Below are 14571 nucleotides of genomic sequence, written 5' to 3' on the forward strand. Positions count from 1 at the left end.
ATTCATTACTAGTGCAAATGCTCAGGATAGACAGAAAGTAACCAAGAGGATTGGTCGGTTATAAGTAAAGAAGTTTTCTGTGAAAAGAAAAAAGAAAGTATAGCAATTAAAAAAAGAAAAACAGTTCATGCACGTGCTTTTTTTTTTCTTTTTTTTTTTTCATTATTTAATAGATTGTGGGGCTGATAACATCTTCCTCTAAAAAAAACAATTCTTGCCTCTAATGTCCACCCTCCAGAGTCCAATAAATTGCCTAGAGAAGGGGCAAGATCAAGTCGTATGTGAGAGTCCTTACTAAGAGAGAGAAAAATGTCGAAACCCCACAAAACAAAATTGACTTTAATGCAAGTTTCCGTTGAAAACTTGCATTATAGCCTTAACAAAGTCATACACCAATCGTGCTTTCAAAAATGTAAGTGTGAAGTAGTTACTCGTCTACAATGCAGCTATAAATTCCGCAGAAGACGAAATCGCTGTCGCACGAGGCCGATATGGCTTTGGATACTCTTGTTTTTACACCATGGTCCCTATGGGCGTTCATGCTGGAGAGATTAAAGGAATGTTACAAACCGATATAACTGGGCCTAAGGGTCAAATTATGACCATTGATATGAAAATTAAAAAAATTGACAATTTTAAATTAGATAAAGAGAAAACTTTCAGGATTACTGCATTGAATACTTTTAAAAGAGTCGACGAAAGAAGACTGAAAGAAATTGTAAGTAAATTTGTTGACATTGTTGACTCCTACCCAGAACAAAACCCTGGAGACTAAGAAGCAGAAAAATGCTTTTACAATTACAAGGTGAAATGGAGGACCTCTTATTATATTTTTGAGGTGGTAGAGGATCCCTTGAATATACCCCAAATAATGCATGTGGATGAAAGTCTTGTTAATCTCCGATTTCCTGGAGTTAGACTACAATCCCAAAGATGTTTTACATTTGGACATCCTCGGCTGAATTGCATCGAAAAAAGACTGCAAATGAGCAAATATACACAAGATCTAAAAGAAAAAGTCGGAATGATTAATGAAAATAAATGGAATAAAACTTCTATACTTATTTCTCCGATTGATCAGGTACGTTCGAGCGCAGAAAAGCCAACAGAAGAATTTTACATTACACAAAAGTAAAACTCCAAAGGAAGGAGAAAGGAATAGTGGAAGAACCAATACGAAGTGTCACTAATAAAACAGATGGATAGAAATTGTCCACCTCTGTAGTGGAACAAGGCCCTAGGGAAGGGGAATCTACTATAAGAAGAGTGGATGGAGAACAGCAGGATCTTACTACTGAGACTAAGAGAAAAAAGAGTGGGTCCCAAACAGATATCTTAAGACTCCCAGAAACTGACTCCTCAACAAATTCTACAGGTGCTCTTTTTAAGAAAAATATTTCACCCTTTAGATCTAGGTCTGGAGGTCATTGTTAATTTCACAATTGTCTCCCATCAGCTTATCTTCAAAACTACAAAAGAAGAACAACCCTGAAAGTGAACCAGAACATGATCCTGACGGCTCTCGTGGGTTGTGTAGTCTTCATGGAAATAACAAAGTAGATGAAAATTGATCATCAAATACTATGAAAAAATGGATATGATAACTTTTTTAACCCTCAATTGTAATTTACATACTGATAAAATTGGAGATAAAGTACGCTTTATGAGACTTCTACGACATCTTGATTACCCTGGCATTGTAACCCTATCTGATACTAGGTGTAGGTTAGAAAACCATTTTCGGGTTCTGGATTTTATCTAACTTTTAGTGCCTTTGACAAGCAATTGCTGAGAGAGAAAAAAAGCTAAATCCAATAAAACTCCTGGACCATCTGATTTTAGTTTTGAGTTTTACAAAAAATATATACTTTATATTGCTCCAATTTTATAAAAAAAAAAATAATGAGTGTCGGATATTTTCCTGAATATGCGTCTGATGGAAATATCATATTAATTTCTAAAAAAAAATAAAGATTCAAAATATTTAAAAAATTTGAGGCCTCTTACTATGCAAAACTGTCTTTACAAGATTTATACATACATTATTTTAAATTGCATATACAACGTTTTGGATAACATTTTACAGGAATTTCAGAATGGATTCTTAAAACATAACCTAATGTATTGCATTCCTTTAAATCTACAAACGTGTATAGCCAGTGACCAAAAGCTGACGTTAATGTCTGTGGATTTCTCCAAGGCCTATGATACTTTAGCACACGAATATATTATCAAAACTCTGTACAGAAAGGGCATTGGAGACTATATGATTCGAATGGTCGGCGTAATCTTAGCAAGAAACAGAACAGCTATAAGATATGGAAACCAGGTCAGTTATTTTGAGGATAAAAGGGGCGTCCACCAGGGAGATCCACTGTCTGCAACAATTTTCATCATATGCATAGACAAAATTATTCCTGATGTTCATCCAGAAGCCACATTAAAAGGACTTCAACTACTTGACAGAACTTTAAAATGTATGTGCTATGCAGACGACCTAACTATGGTGTTTTGAGGCAGTCCTATCAAAACTTTGAAATCAATTAAAACATTTATAAGTATATAGTTTTTCCGACAAATCTTGTCTTTTTTAATGAAGAGAAACCCGAACTTTTATGGCCTTATGCCCCCCCCCTAATATACAAAGAGGGGCCACATATGTTGATGAATTATAAAGAAATCATCTCAAGGATAAAAATAGCTTTAAGCTACTATGCCTACCTAAATTTATGCACCTGGGATAGAATAAGCGTATGGAACACACACATTATGCTCAAAATTATCCAATGGTAACGAATATCTCGATTCTGTCCAAATATAGCTTCTGAGATGAGTGTAATTGAAGATTCTTCCTTAAATCTTAAGAAAGAAAAATATATCAACTCAAAGAATGCGCAATCCAATAAAATATGGTGGCTTAAGCGTGATATCATGTGCTAAATTTTGGAAAAGCCTCAACTTCTATTGGATTAGGAAATTGTGGGACACAAAGCACTTTGGAGTCTCCAATTGAATCACTTTCTAGTTACAAAAGGATTAAAATACACCGACTGCCCATGCTTGAGCCTCTACAAAGTGTTTGAAAAACTGAAAAAAAATATATATTCAAAATGAAATTGCCTTACAAAGTCATATTTAGGTCGAAAATCTTAATCAAATCTTGGACAAAACATTTTTTTTTTTTTACATTTTCAGCGAGAAAAGATCAAACTTTTTTACGTTATTTTCTCCTCTTGCTCCATAAGGTAGCTTTATAAATATACTCTGTTAATATTTTTACATATATTAGAATAAAGTTTATTATAACACAATGATGCTAAATAATGGTTACAGCTGTATTTTAATCTTTATTGGCAAAATATATTATTTTTGTCTCCTTTCCAACTTTTAATTAGATATGTTACCTCAGGATGACATCATTGGGAAGAGAATGTTCTGAAAGTCTATCATGTATATATGATTTCTACAAAATGCCGATTTCTAGAGATCAGAAAATAAATATAGAAGTGAATAAAATAATTTTGCTAAATACGAGAGGTGGAAAAGATTAATTCTCCAGACATTCCTTAAGGAAAAGCCTACTCTACGAAAGGTCAGATATTATTTGTCTTTAGGATATAAAACCCCCTTATTCTACATCTTGCTCACCTGACTGTCACTTTTATATTCTAAAAAATTACAATTATTTCTTCACAAGAGATTGGAGAGGTTGTGAGATTCTGTCCTTTAGTCTTAAAGTCATGTAGATCGTGTGTATTTTTCAGGTACCCTGTTTTTTTTTGTTTATTTTTTTTTTTGGAATTGGTAATCTGACGAATGAATTTTCTTGTCCTGAGGAGTTTTCATTATTATTTAATTCCTGAGTAGTGAACATCCTTACTAAATAAATTAAATTATATTCAAAACCTGACTGTAAATATTCATGTATCCACATAAAAGACGGAGAGAAATCTTGAGGATTTGTTACGGAGTTCTACTTGTAAGTCCTTATTGGACTCAGATTAGAATTGGGGATTTACATCGGAGTATTTCATGCCGATATGCTTGTTTATTTCCATCTTCCTCTCCTCCCTTGTCACAGCTGATCTCCTCAAAAATATTCCTCAAATTGTGAGTTTATTGCTATTTTAAATACAAATTTGACCATGTCCAAGAAGAGAAAAGTGCACCAAATAATGATTCATTTTGTAAATAAAGTACTTTGTAATACAAACAATATTAAATAATCTAATTGATGTTAAAAAGGATTGAATATTAAAACTACAAAAACAACTAAACCTATAAAGATATTGGTGTTATCATAATTTTTGATAACAAAATTTGTGGGCTAGGGTGAGATCAAATAAAGAGTGAGTTTAAAACGCTGTATTTCAGTTTTCGGCTTATAACTCTTGATTTTCAAGTATTCATTTTTAATACTTAAATGTTGCCCATACTATAAGTTTAATACAATTTATATTATTGATTATATGTTCTTTGGGGCAATATTTGCTTTAAAAATATTAGTAGAAAAAATCACCCGTCTGATGTAGGTCTCTATCATGGCAGCCCATTGTTCATTGAGATATTCATTATTTTGCTCTTAATACATATTTCATATATCTTATTTGATTGAATCAATCATCGACATATTTATGAAAAATTCCAAGGATTGAATATTAAAGACCGGTCCTAAGACTGGACTAGGCCAAACAAATAAAGAGCGACACATGTTTGTTAGTCATGGCAGAGTCTTGATACTGATCAGTATAGGAGTAGGAGACGAATGGGTAATCGGCTTATAAATTATCTGGTAGCTATTTGCTGTTGCTGTCTTCAATTACGAAAAAGAAAGTATGACATGCGGGCAAACATATACAATGTACCCAAAAAGGAAAAACATCAATGACGTCACGAGGAATCAATTTTACCTTATTTAAGGACCAAATAGTGGGACTACTCAACTTCAGTCCTCTGTTCTAAATCATGACCGGCAAACTACTAGTTGCAACTGTCCTAGGCTATCAGGAGAGCTGCAACAATTATGGAGTCAAAATTTAATTGCGCTATGTTGAAAAACCAGACTGATATAGTCTTTGAATACATGCCAAAAATAAAAACATATGTTATAGTGTTGAATCATTCTTTACGTGGCTTAGTCAAATTAATATAATGGCAAAAACATAAATTGTGGCAACAATCCCCAACCTACCTTCCTTGCATGTCACTACTGATATTTTAAGTTTATGATTACTCACATGAACTTAGATCCGGAATAACATAGGCAATTTGTCCATTGAAGGGTATTATTCGAGAAAGGATCTGGGATTGACGACTATCCGTTACAACAAAGATTAACCGTTCCGTTATCTTGACTAATTTATGTTCTTGGATTTTTCTATACATATAAATGAAAGTGGAAAGAATATAATGAATAATTAATTGATCAGTTTATATATTTATAATGAGATTGTGAACCTTCTTTGATCCAATATATAAGTGAATATTAATGCATGTAGAACAATAATTTCAAATGTCATAAAAACTGTTCTAAGGAAAATCACATGGAGAAAATTGTCAGAGCAGGAAATTGCCACTGGGAAAGTTTCCCGTCATTTACAAACTTGTTGTTTTACTTGTTTTGTAAAATGGCAGGGCCATCAAGCAGATTAAAAACCACTGCTGCCACTTCAGATATCATTTAGGTCCTCTCCTCTCAGAGATTGAGGGTTGTAAGACCCAGGACCAGAGATTGAGGTTGAACACCACCGTCTCTACCTCACAAACTATTTAGGCCCCCTCCATAACTTAAAAATGAACTAGATCCCATGTGTTGTTTAAGACTACGGCAGGTGCACCATACAGGTTAAAAACCACTGCCACTACTTCACAAAGCATTTAGGTTCCTTCTAAAAGTTCCAACATAAGACCCAGAACCAGAGATTGATTAAAACTACGGTTGATAAAGGGCAAAGACACCAAGCAGGTTGAAAACCATGGATCCGGGTTTTGGCTTGAAGTATTCGGTGGAGGACTTTGTGATTTGTGAATGGTTAGCGGTGGTTTTTACCTTCTTGGTGTATTTGGCGTAGCCTTTATCAACCCATGGGTCCGAGAATTATTTTGAAGTATTTGGAGAGAGTCTAAATGATTTGTGAATTGGCGGTGGTGGTTCTTAACCTGCTTTATGGACCTCCTGCAGTCTTAATCAACTTATGGACCTGGGATTTATTTTGTAGCTTTGGAAGGGATATATATGCTTTATGACGCAGCGGCAGTTTTTTTTTAACCAGTATGGTCTACCTCCCGTAGTCTTAAACAGCCTATAGTCTCATGGCTCATTTTGAAGGTATGGAAGGGGCCTAAATGATTTCTGAAGTAATGGCAGTGGTTTTTAACCTGCTTTATAGCCCTATCATTTGACAAAACATGTTTTGGGCCGGGGTATTGTCATTCGGTTAGCATATGACGGGAAATTATTTGAATGAAAATTTTCGACACTTGCAATTTCTCCAGGGCAATTTTCCACTGGTAATTTTCTAAATGGCAATTTTCAGGGCACGCATTAAAACGTATACTTATTGAAAAAATAATTTTATTTTTAATATTGTACATTGAAGTAGTAATAAAAAGTATGAATATAGAATGTAACTAATTGCTACTTGTAATAGCAAATTTACATAATTATTTCTATGCAATAATAGTTTATGCTTCAATTTTTGTAAATGGACAATGGACATGTCAATGAAAAACCACACGATAAAAACTTACTTGAATATATGAACAATGGAGTTCGATTTCCCATAAGCAATGAAGTACTGAGGTAAAGGTCGAATTAATTTGATGTGATTCAATTTATTCTTCTCATTCACATTCGCAACCACGATTTTAATCATGGATTTTTCCAGGAAAGTATAGTAACTTTCATAGAGAACCAAATTCCCATCTGAGAGTAGTATAGCAGTATCACCCTTTCGTTTGTTTATATATTCTATGGCAGGCTTAAATGTCAAGCTCAAGTTAAGCTCATGTACATATATATCTATAAATTCTATTTAAAGAACACTCACCAAAAGAATTTTTGAGTTAGAAACGTCGACCTTAAGATAAGGGATTTTCCAATCAGAGGCCTCCTTCAAAAGCCGCTTCCATGAATAACCGTAGGTAGCGTCAACAATCCCCGAGACACCCTTTGAGGAAAAGAGATCACATGTGGAATTGTAGAGCTCTTTCTCTAAATCCCGAATGAAGAATAATCTCGAGACTTTCAAGTTTGGTATCTGAAACATATATATTTTTTAGTCAATTGTGAATATTATGAAAAAGAGATCACATGCCTTTGAGAGTGACATTTCGAAACTTGCTGCCACATCGCTTTGCTCCTCTTCAATCAAGAGTAGTATGTGTCCACTCCCTTGAATTCCTTGTATAAATAGACATAGGATCCCTGATAAAAAGGTTTTCATTATTTACTCTTGAGTATAAATCCCTTGCTTGAAACCCTTTGAATGACTCTTTTCATATAGAAAACAATATTAGATATAATTACTTATGCTTTTAATGGTCTAGAAGAAGGCTTTCATGTTGGAGCGTTGAGTCCTTTTTTTTATTTTAATACAGGGTGAATCTGATAATAGTCAAAAATGGTGAATAAACTAAACAAAGGGTAGATCAATACATAAATCGTGAATGATTTTTGCTCTCTTTTCCAACTCTACACGGTTTTTCTCCCACACTCTTTATTGTATCTTTTAGCATGCAAGTTAGACGGCATTACCTAGAGTAATTAGGCATTGACTAACAGACAAACTTTGTTCCAATAGTAGATAAGATAAATCTCGACAAATCTTCAGTGTTATTTTTTGTTTTTCATGAGTGCACTGAGCGTAAAAGGTAGTTCTTTTAAACGTTTGCAATTTTCTCTGGCCTCATCCGATCCCCTGCAAACACACACTAATGGAGAGTAAGTCCGGTTTTTTTTCCTGGATTAGTAGGCAAAAAATATTCTGTACCGTTTAAAGTTCCACAATGTCCCTAGATATAATTATTTTCAATTTTAATCTTATGTGAATAATTTATTTTGTAGTAACATATTAAAAGATAAGATTTACGATATAAATAATATCAGAATTCTAAGAATTATTCCAGTTATTATAATTTAGCAACAAATTTCCAAAGTTAATATCTGTCTGTTATGAGCATACACGAATGTTTAATCAGGTTTCGTATATAGTTGAATGTCGTAGGAAAGGAAGTTCGCTCTACTACGTATAATTGACTTCGACGTTTTTTATCCGTTACAGTAGATTTGAAAACGTCACACTCCATGAAATTGTAATTCATTATAAACCACATTCTAATAATAATAGTTAATGAAATGACAAAGTAGAGTATTTCAAAATATATTTGAAGTTCAAAGTTTAAAAAAGAAGGCTTTAATTAAATATAATCTACATACTAAAAAATAAACCAACATACGTTTATGTTAAATATACAAAATTAAACAATTGGAATCATATAAAAATAAATTATAAATACAAAATATTGAAATAATAGATTGATCCAAATAATATTTTCTTGTTCTGACATCGGAATCCAGTTAAATATGTCATAACTTTAGGTTGCAAGACACAAGCGAGACGTGGAATTTAATCAAAAAGATCATCACCCTTTTATCCTAATATACAATTGTGCACAGGATAGATATCGATGAGATCTAAATAATCATTAATAATAAAGTAATTATCAAAATCATAAAATTATACAATAAATATACTAATATAAAAATGTTAGAATTAAATCCATCGTAAAGATTTGGTGGAAAAAAATAATTATGTAGTAATGTCAGGCAATATAACTCCTTATTAAGGGCATCAAAAAAGATTTCCCCCCGTTATTTATGCTTGTATACCAGTATACTATTATCATGAAGGATACGCACAATTGCTAATTATAATGCTACACCCAATGTTACTACCCCTGTTGTTGTGACAATTTAAGCAGTTGTGTTTGCCTTTTATGAGTTTTCTGAACACCATTTCTTAGAGCCTATCAACCATAGATAAGCCTTAAGTGATAAAGAAGTAATATTTATTGACTATGTAATATTGGAAAACCTAATGATCATACCCAAGTCTTTAAGTGAAGAAACTAGTCTCAGACAAACTAGTTGTGAACCATCCAAAGCTACTACCCCCATTGTTGTGACCATTCAAGCAATTGTTTTTACTATTTAATGAGTTGTGTATCATAATTCTTGATATATTTAGTTAAAATAGAATCATATTTTAGGGTTAGATTTAAAAAAAAGATTGAATACTTACTGTTAGATAGTACAAAATTCAGAGTTTCATTTCGAAATTAGTAAATATTTTATACTTTTTACTGATAACTTGATCGTCATTTGGTGTGGACGACTCAAAACATTTTTATATGTATTTCTATAAATGACATCAGTACCAACATCCTCCATTAATTTAATGATGGCTCCTCGGGAAGGGATAGGTTTACTCGTGTATTTCTCCATAAATTTTTTGAACATAGATGATTAGCAATTGATAAGGTTATATTAAATGCAATAAGCATCTTTGTGAGTTCAAAGTTAAAGTCTGACTTGATGTATTCATCGTTAACTTGATTTTATAGATGAATATCCATACTCTTGATATGAGATAAGGATAATGAGTAGCGTGTAATTCTAGACTGAGGACTAAAACACATTTATATTGATAAATCTGACAAGCCATTTGTTTCTCATCCGGTAAGTATTTTTCAAATTCCTGGGCCTCCTTTTCCAGAAATCCAGATATAAGGCGACGTTATTTTAGGCATTTTATTTAGTTCTCTATCGACAGTCACCATCTAATATTATATTAAATAATAAAGGCGGGAATGATAACGTTCTTGATTTGATAGAAGAAGATGTATGTTATTTAATCAATGATGCCATAAGTATTTCTTTTCTTCTCCTCGCACACTTTTCTATTCTTACCAAAATTATCAATATATCATATTCTACTCTTTAAAGAATTATATATTTAGTTAATTATATTACAAAAACGACTTTCATGCCCCAAATTACTTGTTAATATAAAAAAGGAATTTTCTTTTCCTTAGCAGGTGTCATTATTATTTAATTCCTGAGTAGTAAACATCCTTTCCTAAATGGATTCAATAATATTCAAAACCTGTTTGAACGTTCGTGTGTGCTCATAAAAGACGAAGCGTAACCCTGAAGATTTGTAGCGTAGTTATAATTGTAAGTCCTTGTTGGACTGAGAGTAGAATTGGGAGTCGATGTCAGAGTAATTCTCGCAAATGGCATTGTTTATATCCTTTTCTCCTTCCTCTCTTGTCACATCTGATCTAATGGAATTTTATGAGCATTATTCTTTCTCTCTTCCATAAAATTTTTCCAATGAGTACGTGATCTTCTTTACACGCTCCACTCAGACTTTTCTCTGCTCTTCTGTCAATAGTTTCCTCACCCTCTTTTGGAAGAGTCTAACTTAAGTAAACGAGTTTACGTAACTTTTGTCTTTATAAACGACTTATATACCAGGCTCGTAATGAGAATAAGTATCTGTCATATGTTGTTACTTCTTCATATAATAATTTTAAGCTATAAATAAGTTTGAGGGCCAAGACCCCCCCCAGTCACATTCAAAAGAAGCATCTTAAACACCTAAGATAATTTTTTTTTGGATATTCCATACCTTTTCAGTCAACGATATTTATAGCCTTCCAATGTTTTTTAAGGTCTCGAATAGACAAAAAGTGTTCTTCACAATGGCCCCAAGTCTGATGGCCTTTTCTTACGTGCAAGAAAATGTAATAAAGGGATCAGGCATTGATGAAGGATTACAGGGAGGAAGCCGACTCACAAATAAAAGTTTTTACTCATAAAACTGTAGTAAACAATAGGGTGCAGAGAAAAAAGAAGGTAAAATAAACATAAATAAACGTACGTGTATGCCGACTCGTATACGCCTCACGTAAGAGATAAAAAAATTGCTTAGCTCTTATATTCATGTAGTCCTAGAGTGTACATATACTAATACTGTGTTTATTCTGCCAAAAAAAAAAAATGGATATTGCGAAGGGTAGATAATAAACAGGTATATTAATAGATTGTTGGCATTGACTTACCCAAAATTATTAAAGATTTCGGCAAATAAAGTCAAATATCTAATCTGTACTAGAAGTGGATTCAGTCTAGGTCTGAGTATGAAACACTGCAGTCTGAACCTCATTTTTTGCAAGCCCAAATATAAGCCTGACATATATTTACAATGTAAAATAATTCCTTAATGACACTGTCCAACAGCAAAAATGGTACAAAAGCTCATTTTTGAATTGATCACATAATCAATTTCCATAAGCGTTCGTATGACCCAGCTAGAAGAGATATAAACAAACCAGAGAAGAAGAAAGGAGATAGAAAGAAAACAAGAGAAAAATAAAAAGGATTTGCTCCGAGGACTCCCTTGAATGTCCGGTTTTTTTTTTTAATTCCTTACTCATTACGGGTAGCACCACTTGCCCTGCATTGGAAGGTCAATGAAGAGCATCTGGATATGGTCGCTAGAAGAACATTAAGTCGTTTGTAATCAGGATTTTTCCTGACTTCACTAAGACTATTTATATCATAATAAACTCAACTCTATCCGTTACTGAACCCGGAGAAGGTGTTTGCAGATCTTGCAGGAGCAAAGTTATTCACAAACTTGGATTTCACGAGGTGCTACGAGCAACACGCTCTAGATAAAGAGTCTATGGAGTTTCTCGTAATCAATAAGTCGGTGGGCCACTACAGATATAATGTACTCTCTTATGATTTGCATCTGCTTCAGCAATCGTGCAAACAGCATAAGAGAAGTTATTTCAAGGGATCAAAGGTATCAAGATTTATATTGATAATATATTGGACTTTTTGAGGAGTCAGGAGGAGAACATTAGAACTTTGGAAGAAGTCGGATTCAAGATGTTGGGACAAGGCTCAAGGCAAGGAAATGTATCATAGGAGTGAATGTACTTACTTACCTTGGATTCAGGATTTCCATAGATGGTAGTTCCGTTGATCTGGAACTGAATTGTCTTGTTGTCGGTTTTCCATCTCCTACTTAGTGTACTGAAGTCAAGTCCTTTCTTAGGATGCAAAATATCATGGAACTTTCATCCCTAATATCTTCATAGAGGCAGCCCCTCTACACGAACTTAAAAAGAAGGATTGTAACTTTTCTAGGTCTGGAAGTGCAAGATTAGTATTCAGAAAAGCTTTAACTAACGCTCCTGTTCTCACACATTATGATCCTTCACGTCCTCTCACACTTTCCACTGATGCCTCACCTGTTGGGCTGAGGCCTGAACATAAACTTGAATCTATCATCTGTGAGTACTATATAATCTTTTTTTTTTTAACCAATGACTATCATCTCTATGACTATTTTCCCATACCCTTGCAGGCTCTTACAACAACAATCAAGGCAGTCGATGTGATGAAACTCGTTGATGAATTCTTCAGACACAAAAATCTTTGATAAATATGGTTTTTGCAGTTTGTTCAGACGAAGCTCCAGTCATACTAGGACGACACTCTGGCTTTGGAGCACCCGTGAAATCTGATGCACCAAATATCATTGTTATGTATTGCCTCCAAAACTGACACAAGAATTAAATATTGTTGTTAAATGTGTGAACAAATAGTGTTATGAAGCACAGCATCTTCAAAAAGCTGTGTAAGGAGTTCGAGTCACTTTTGTACTAGTATAACGTTCGGTAGTTATCCAAGGAAAGGTGCTGAATCATATTTTTGTTATGCGTGTGAAATAAGCCCTGTACAGACATTGTCTCACAGACTACTTCGAAAATTCTGAGTTAATTATCACTGTGGCGTACATGGCAGATATTTTTGATTCTCTCAATCATCTTAATCGAATGATGCAGGGCTGTGGAGTCAGCATTATCAAAGTGGAAGAAAACCTAGAGACATTTTTAAAAAAACTACTTTTATGGAAACGACGAGCAGTGCATTTCCAATTTTTTCCACTTCGCAAATTTTCCCTTGTTGGACGTCTGTGTTAGTAAGATCGAAGATGCTGTTGGAATTTGAGACATTTCTGTACCGGGAGAGCTGAATAATGCACTTAAAAGAGCTTGCAATGTCTCTCGATGAATAATCTCCCCCTTTAGGGTCAATTCCTGCATTGGTGAGAGAAAGCCTTACACGTTTAGTGTTGCGATAGCAAGCTTGAATGATGAATATCTTGATGAAATAATTGAATTTCAGCAGTACCAGCCTCAACAACAACTCTTCAGAACAACATTGTCAACGTTTTGTGTCAGCAATTCTCATTATACCCTCGTATTACAAAGAAATCCCTGAAGATACTATGCCGTTTGTAACAACATACATTGAGAACAATCGTTTTTGAGGATGGTCAACATAAAAAACAAAAAAAAGGAAGATACTCTGTCGCAAAAACGATATGAAAATTGCCAAGGTGAAACCTCACATTTCTTGATTTAAGAATATGCTGGAGAGGCCTGTTTTCTTTTTTTATGGAGAAATTGTAGTGGTTTCTCTATCTATTTGTGAGTAGTTTTTCTTCGCATTACTCAGCTTTTCGGATGCATAGGCAATAGACACGGTTCTCTCCATTCGCCAGATGAGACAAGATGGCTCCGAGCACAATAGGTGATTGTGTCAGTTGAGAGGAAGAAGAGCAAAGCGGAATCCTAGTGAGCCAAAATAGGTTTCTTATCTTAATTTTTTTTTTTTTTCTACTAAAACTCACCTTAACCTCATCCCTCCACCTAAAGTCAACACTTTGCCTTGTAAGTTCATGTAGAGGAGCGGCGATCGATGAGAGATCTTTAATGAATTGGCCGTAGAACTGGACGAGTCTGAGGAAGAAATTGACCTGGGAGGAGGTCGTTGGAGTTGGGACCTCGAAGACGGGTCGTACCAGTTCTGGATCAATCAACTTGCCTCCTTCAGACATTTTGAATCCCAGGTAAGTAAGCCCATCGCTTGCAAAGACACAATTGCTTCTCGTAACGTGCGCTGCAGTAGCACTGATTCGTTCGTAAACCAGAGAGGTGTTCTGGCATTGATTTTGAATATATTATAAGGTCACCAATTTAAATTTTGACATTGGGTATACCCTCAAAGAGTTTATCCTGTGCGGCTTGAACTATCTCTGGGGTGGAGGACATACCTTAGGGACTTCATGAGGCCAAAGGAATGTTTATGGTGAGGAAGTCTTTGGAACGATCCTTGAGTCAGACTCTATAGGTGAAAAGGCGTTGTTCATCATCCTATGGGTCGCTGTATACGAGTCTTCTGCCCTTACAAGGAACCCTTCAATGTTTTTTTGCAAATGCTGTACCTCAGTACCAGCACAGTGAAGAAGGAATGCAGTCTACGTCACCAATATCAGATACATACGTCTGATATTCGTCAGACCACGCGGACCAACAGTATCCCTTCCACAGACCGAAGAGAGAGAAAGGAGGAGGCTTGGAAACACCTAGGTGGCTGTAATGAAGTTTCACAGAATTAGCAGCTTCATGGCCCTGAGGGAGTCGTCA

The 14571-nt window shown here is 34.5% G+C and overlaps 1 protein-coding gene across 1 annotated transcript; it reads right to left on the minus strand.

Annotated features, from left to right (window-relative positions):
• Positions 1-4131: 4131 nt before the first annotated feature.
• Positions 4132-7492, minus strand: LOC139906386 (uncharacterized). The gene is made up of 4 exons (XM_071891160.1): positions 7317-7492; positions 7050-7259; positions 6751-6980; positions 4132-5377 (listed from the first exon to the last, which is right to left on the minus strand). The coding sequence occupies exons 1-4, from the start codon at positions 7443-7445 to the stop codon at positions 5230-5232; spliced, it is 717 nt and encodes a 238-aa protein (XP_071747261.1). The 5' UTR covers positions 7446-7492; the 3' UTR covers positions 4132-5229.
• Between the last annotated feature and the right edge of the window lie 7079 nt (positions 7493-14571).

The sequence above is a fragment of the Lepeophtheirus salmonis genome, chromosome 9 (genome assembly GCF_016086655.4).
Source record: "Lepeophtheirus salmonis chromosome 9, UVic_Lsal_1.4, whole genome shotgun sequence".
In the NCBI taxonomy this organism is placed as follows: domain Eukaryota; kingdom Metazoa; phylum Arthropoda; class Copepoda; order Siphonostomatoida; family Caligidae; genus Lepeophtheirus; species Lepeophtheirus salmonis.

What these genes read in the sequence shown, in the direction of transcription:
- LOC139906386 (XM_071891160.1), bottom strand. Translation starts at nt 7,445, where the DNA reads ATGAAAACCTTTTTATCAGGGATCCTATGTCTATTTATACAAGGAATT. An exon ending in TCGAAATGTCACTCTCAAAG is followed by an intron (nt 7,260 to 7,316) that starts GCATGTGATCTC and finishes TATATGTTTCAG; the next exon opens with ATACCAAACTTGAAAGTCTC. An exon ending in CTAACTCAAAAATTCTTTTG is followed by an intron (nt 6,981 to 7,049) that starts GTGAGTGTTCTT and finishes TTGACATTTAAG; the next exon opens with CCTGCCATAGAATATATAAA.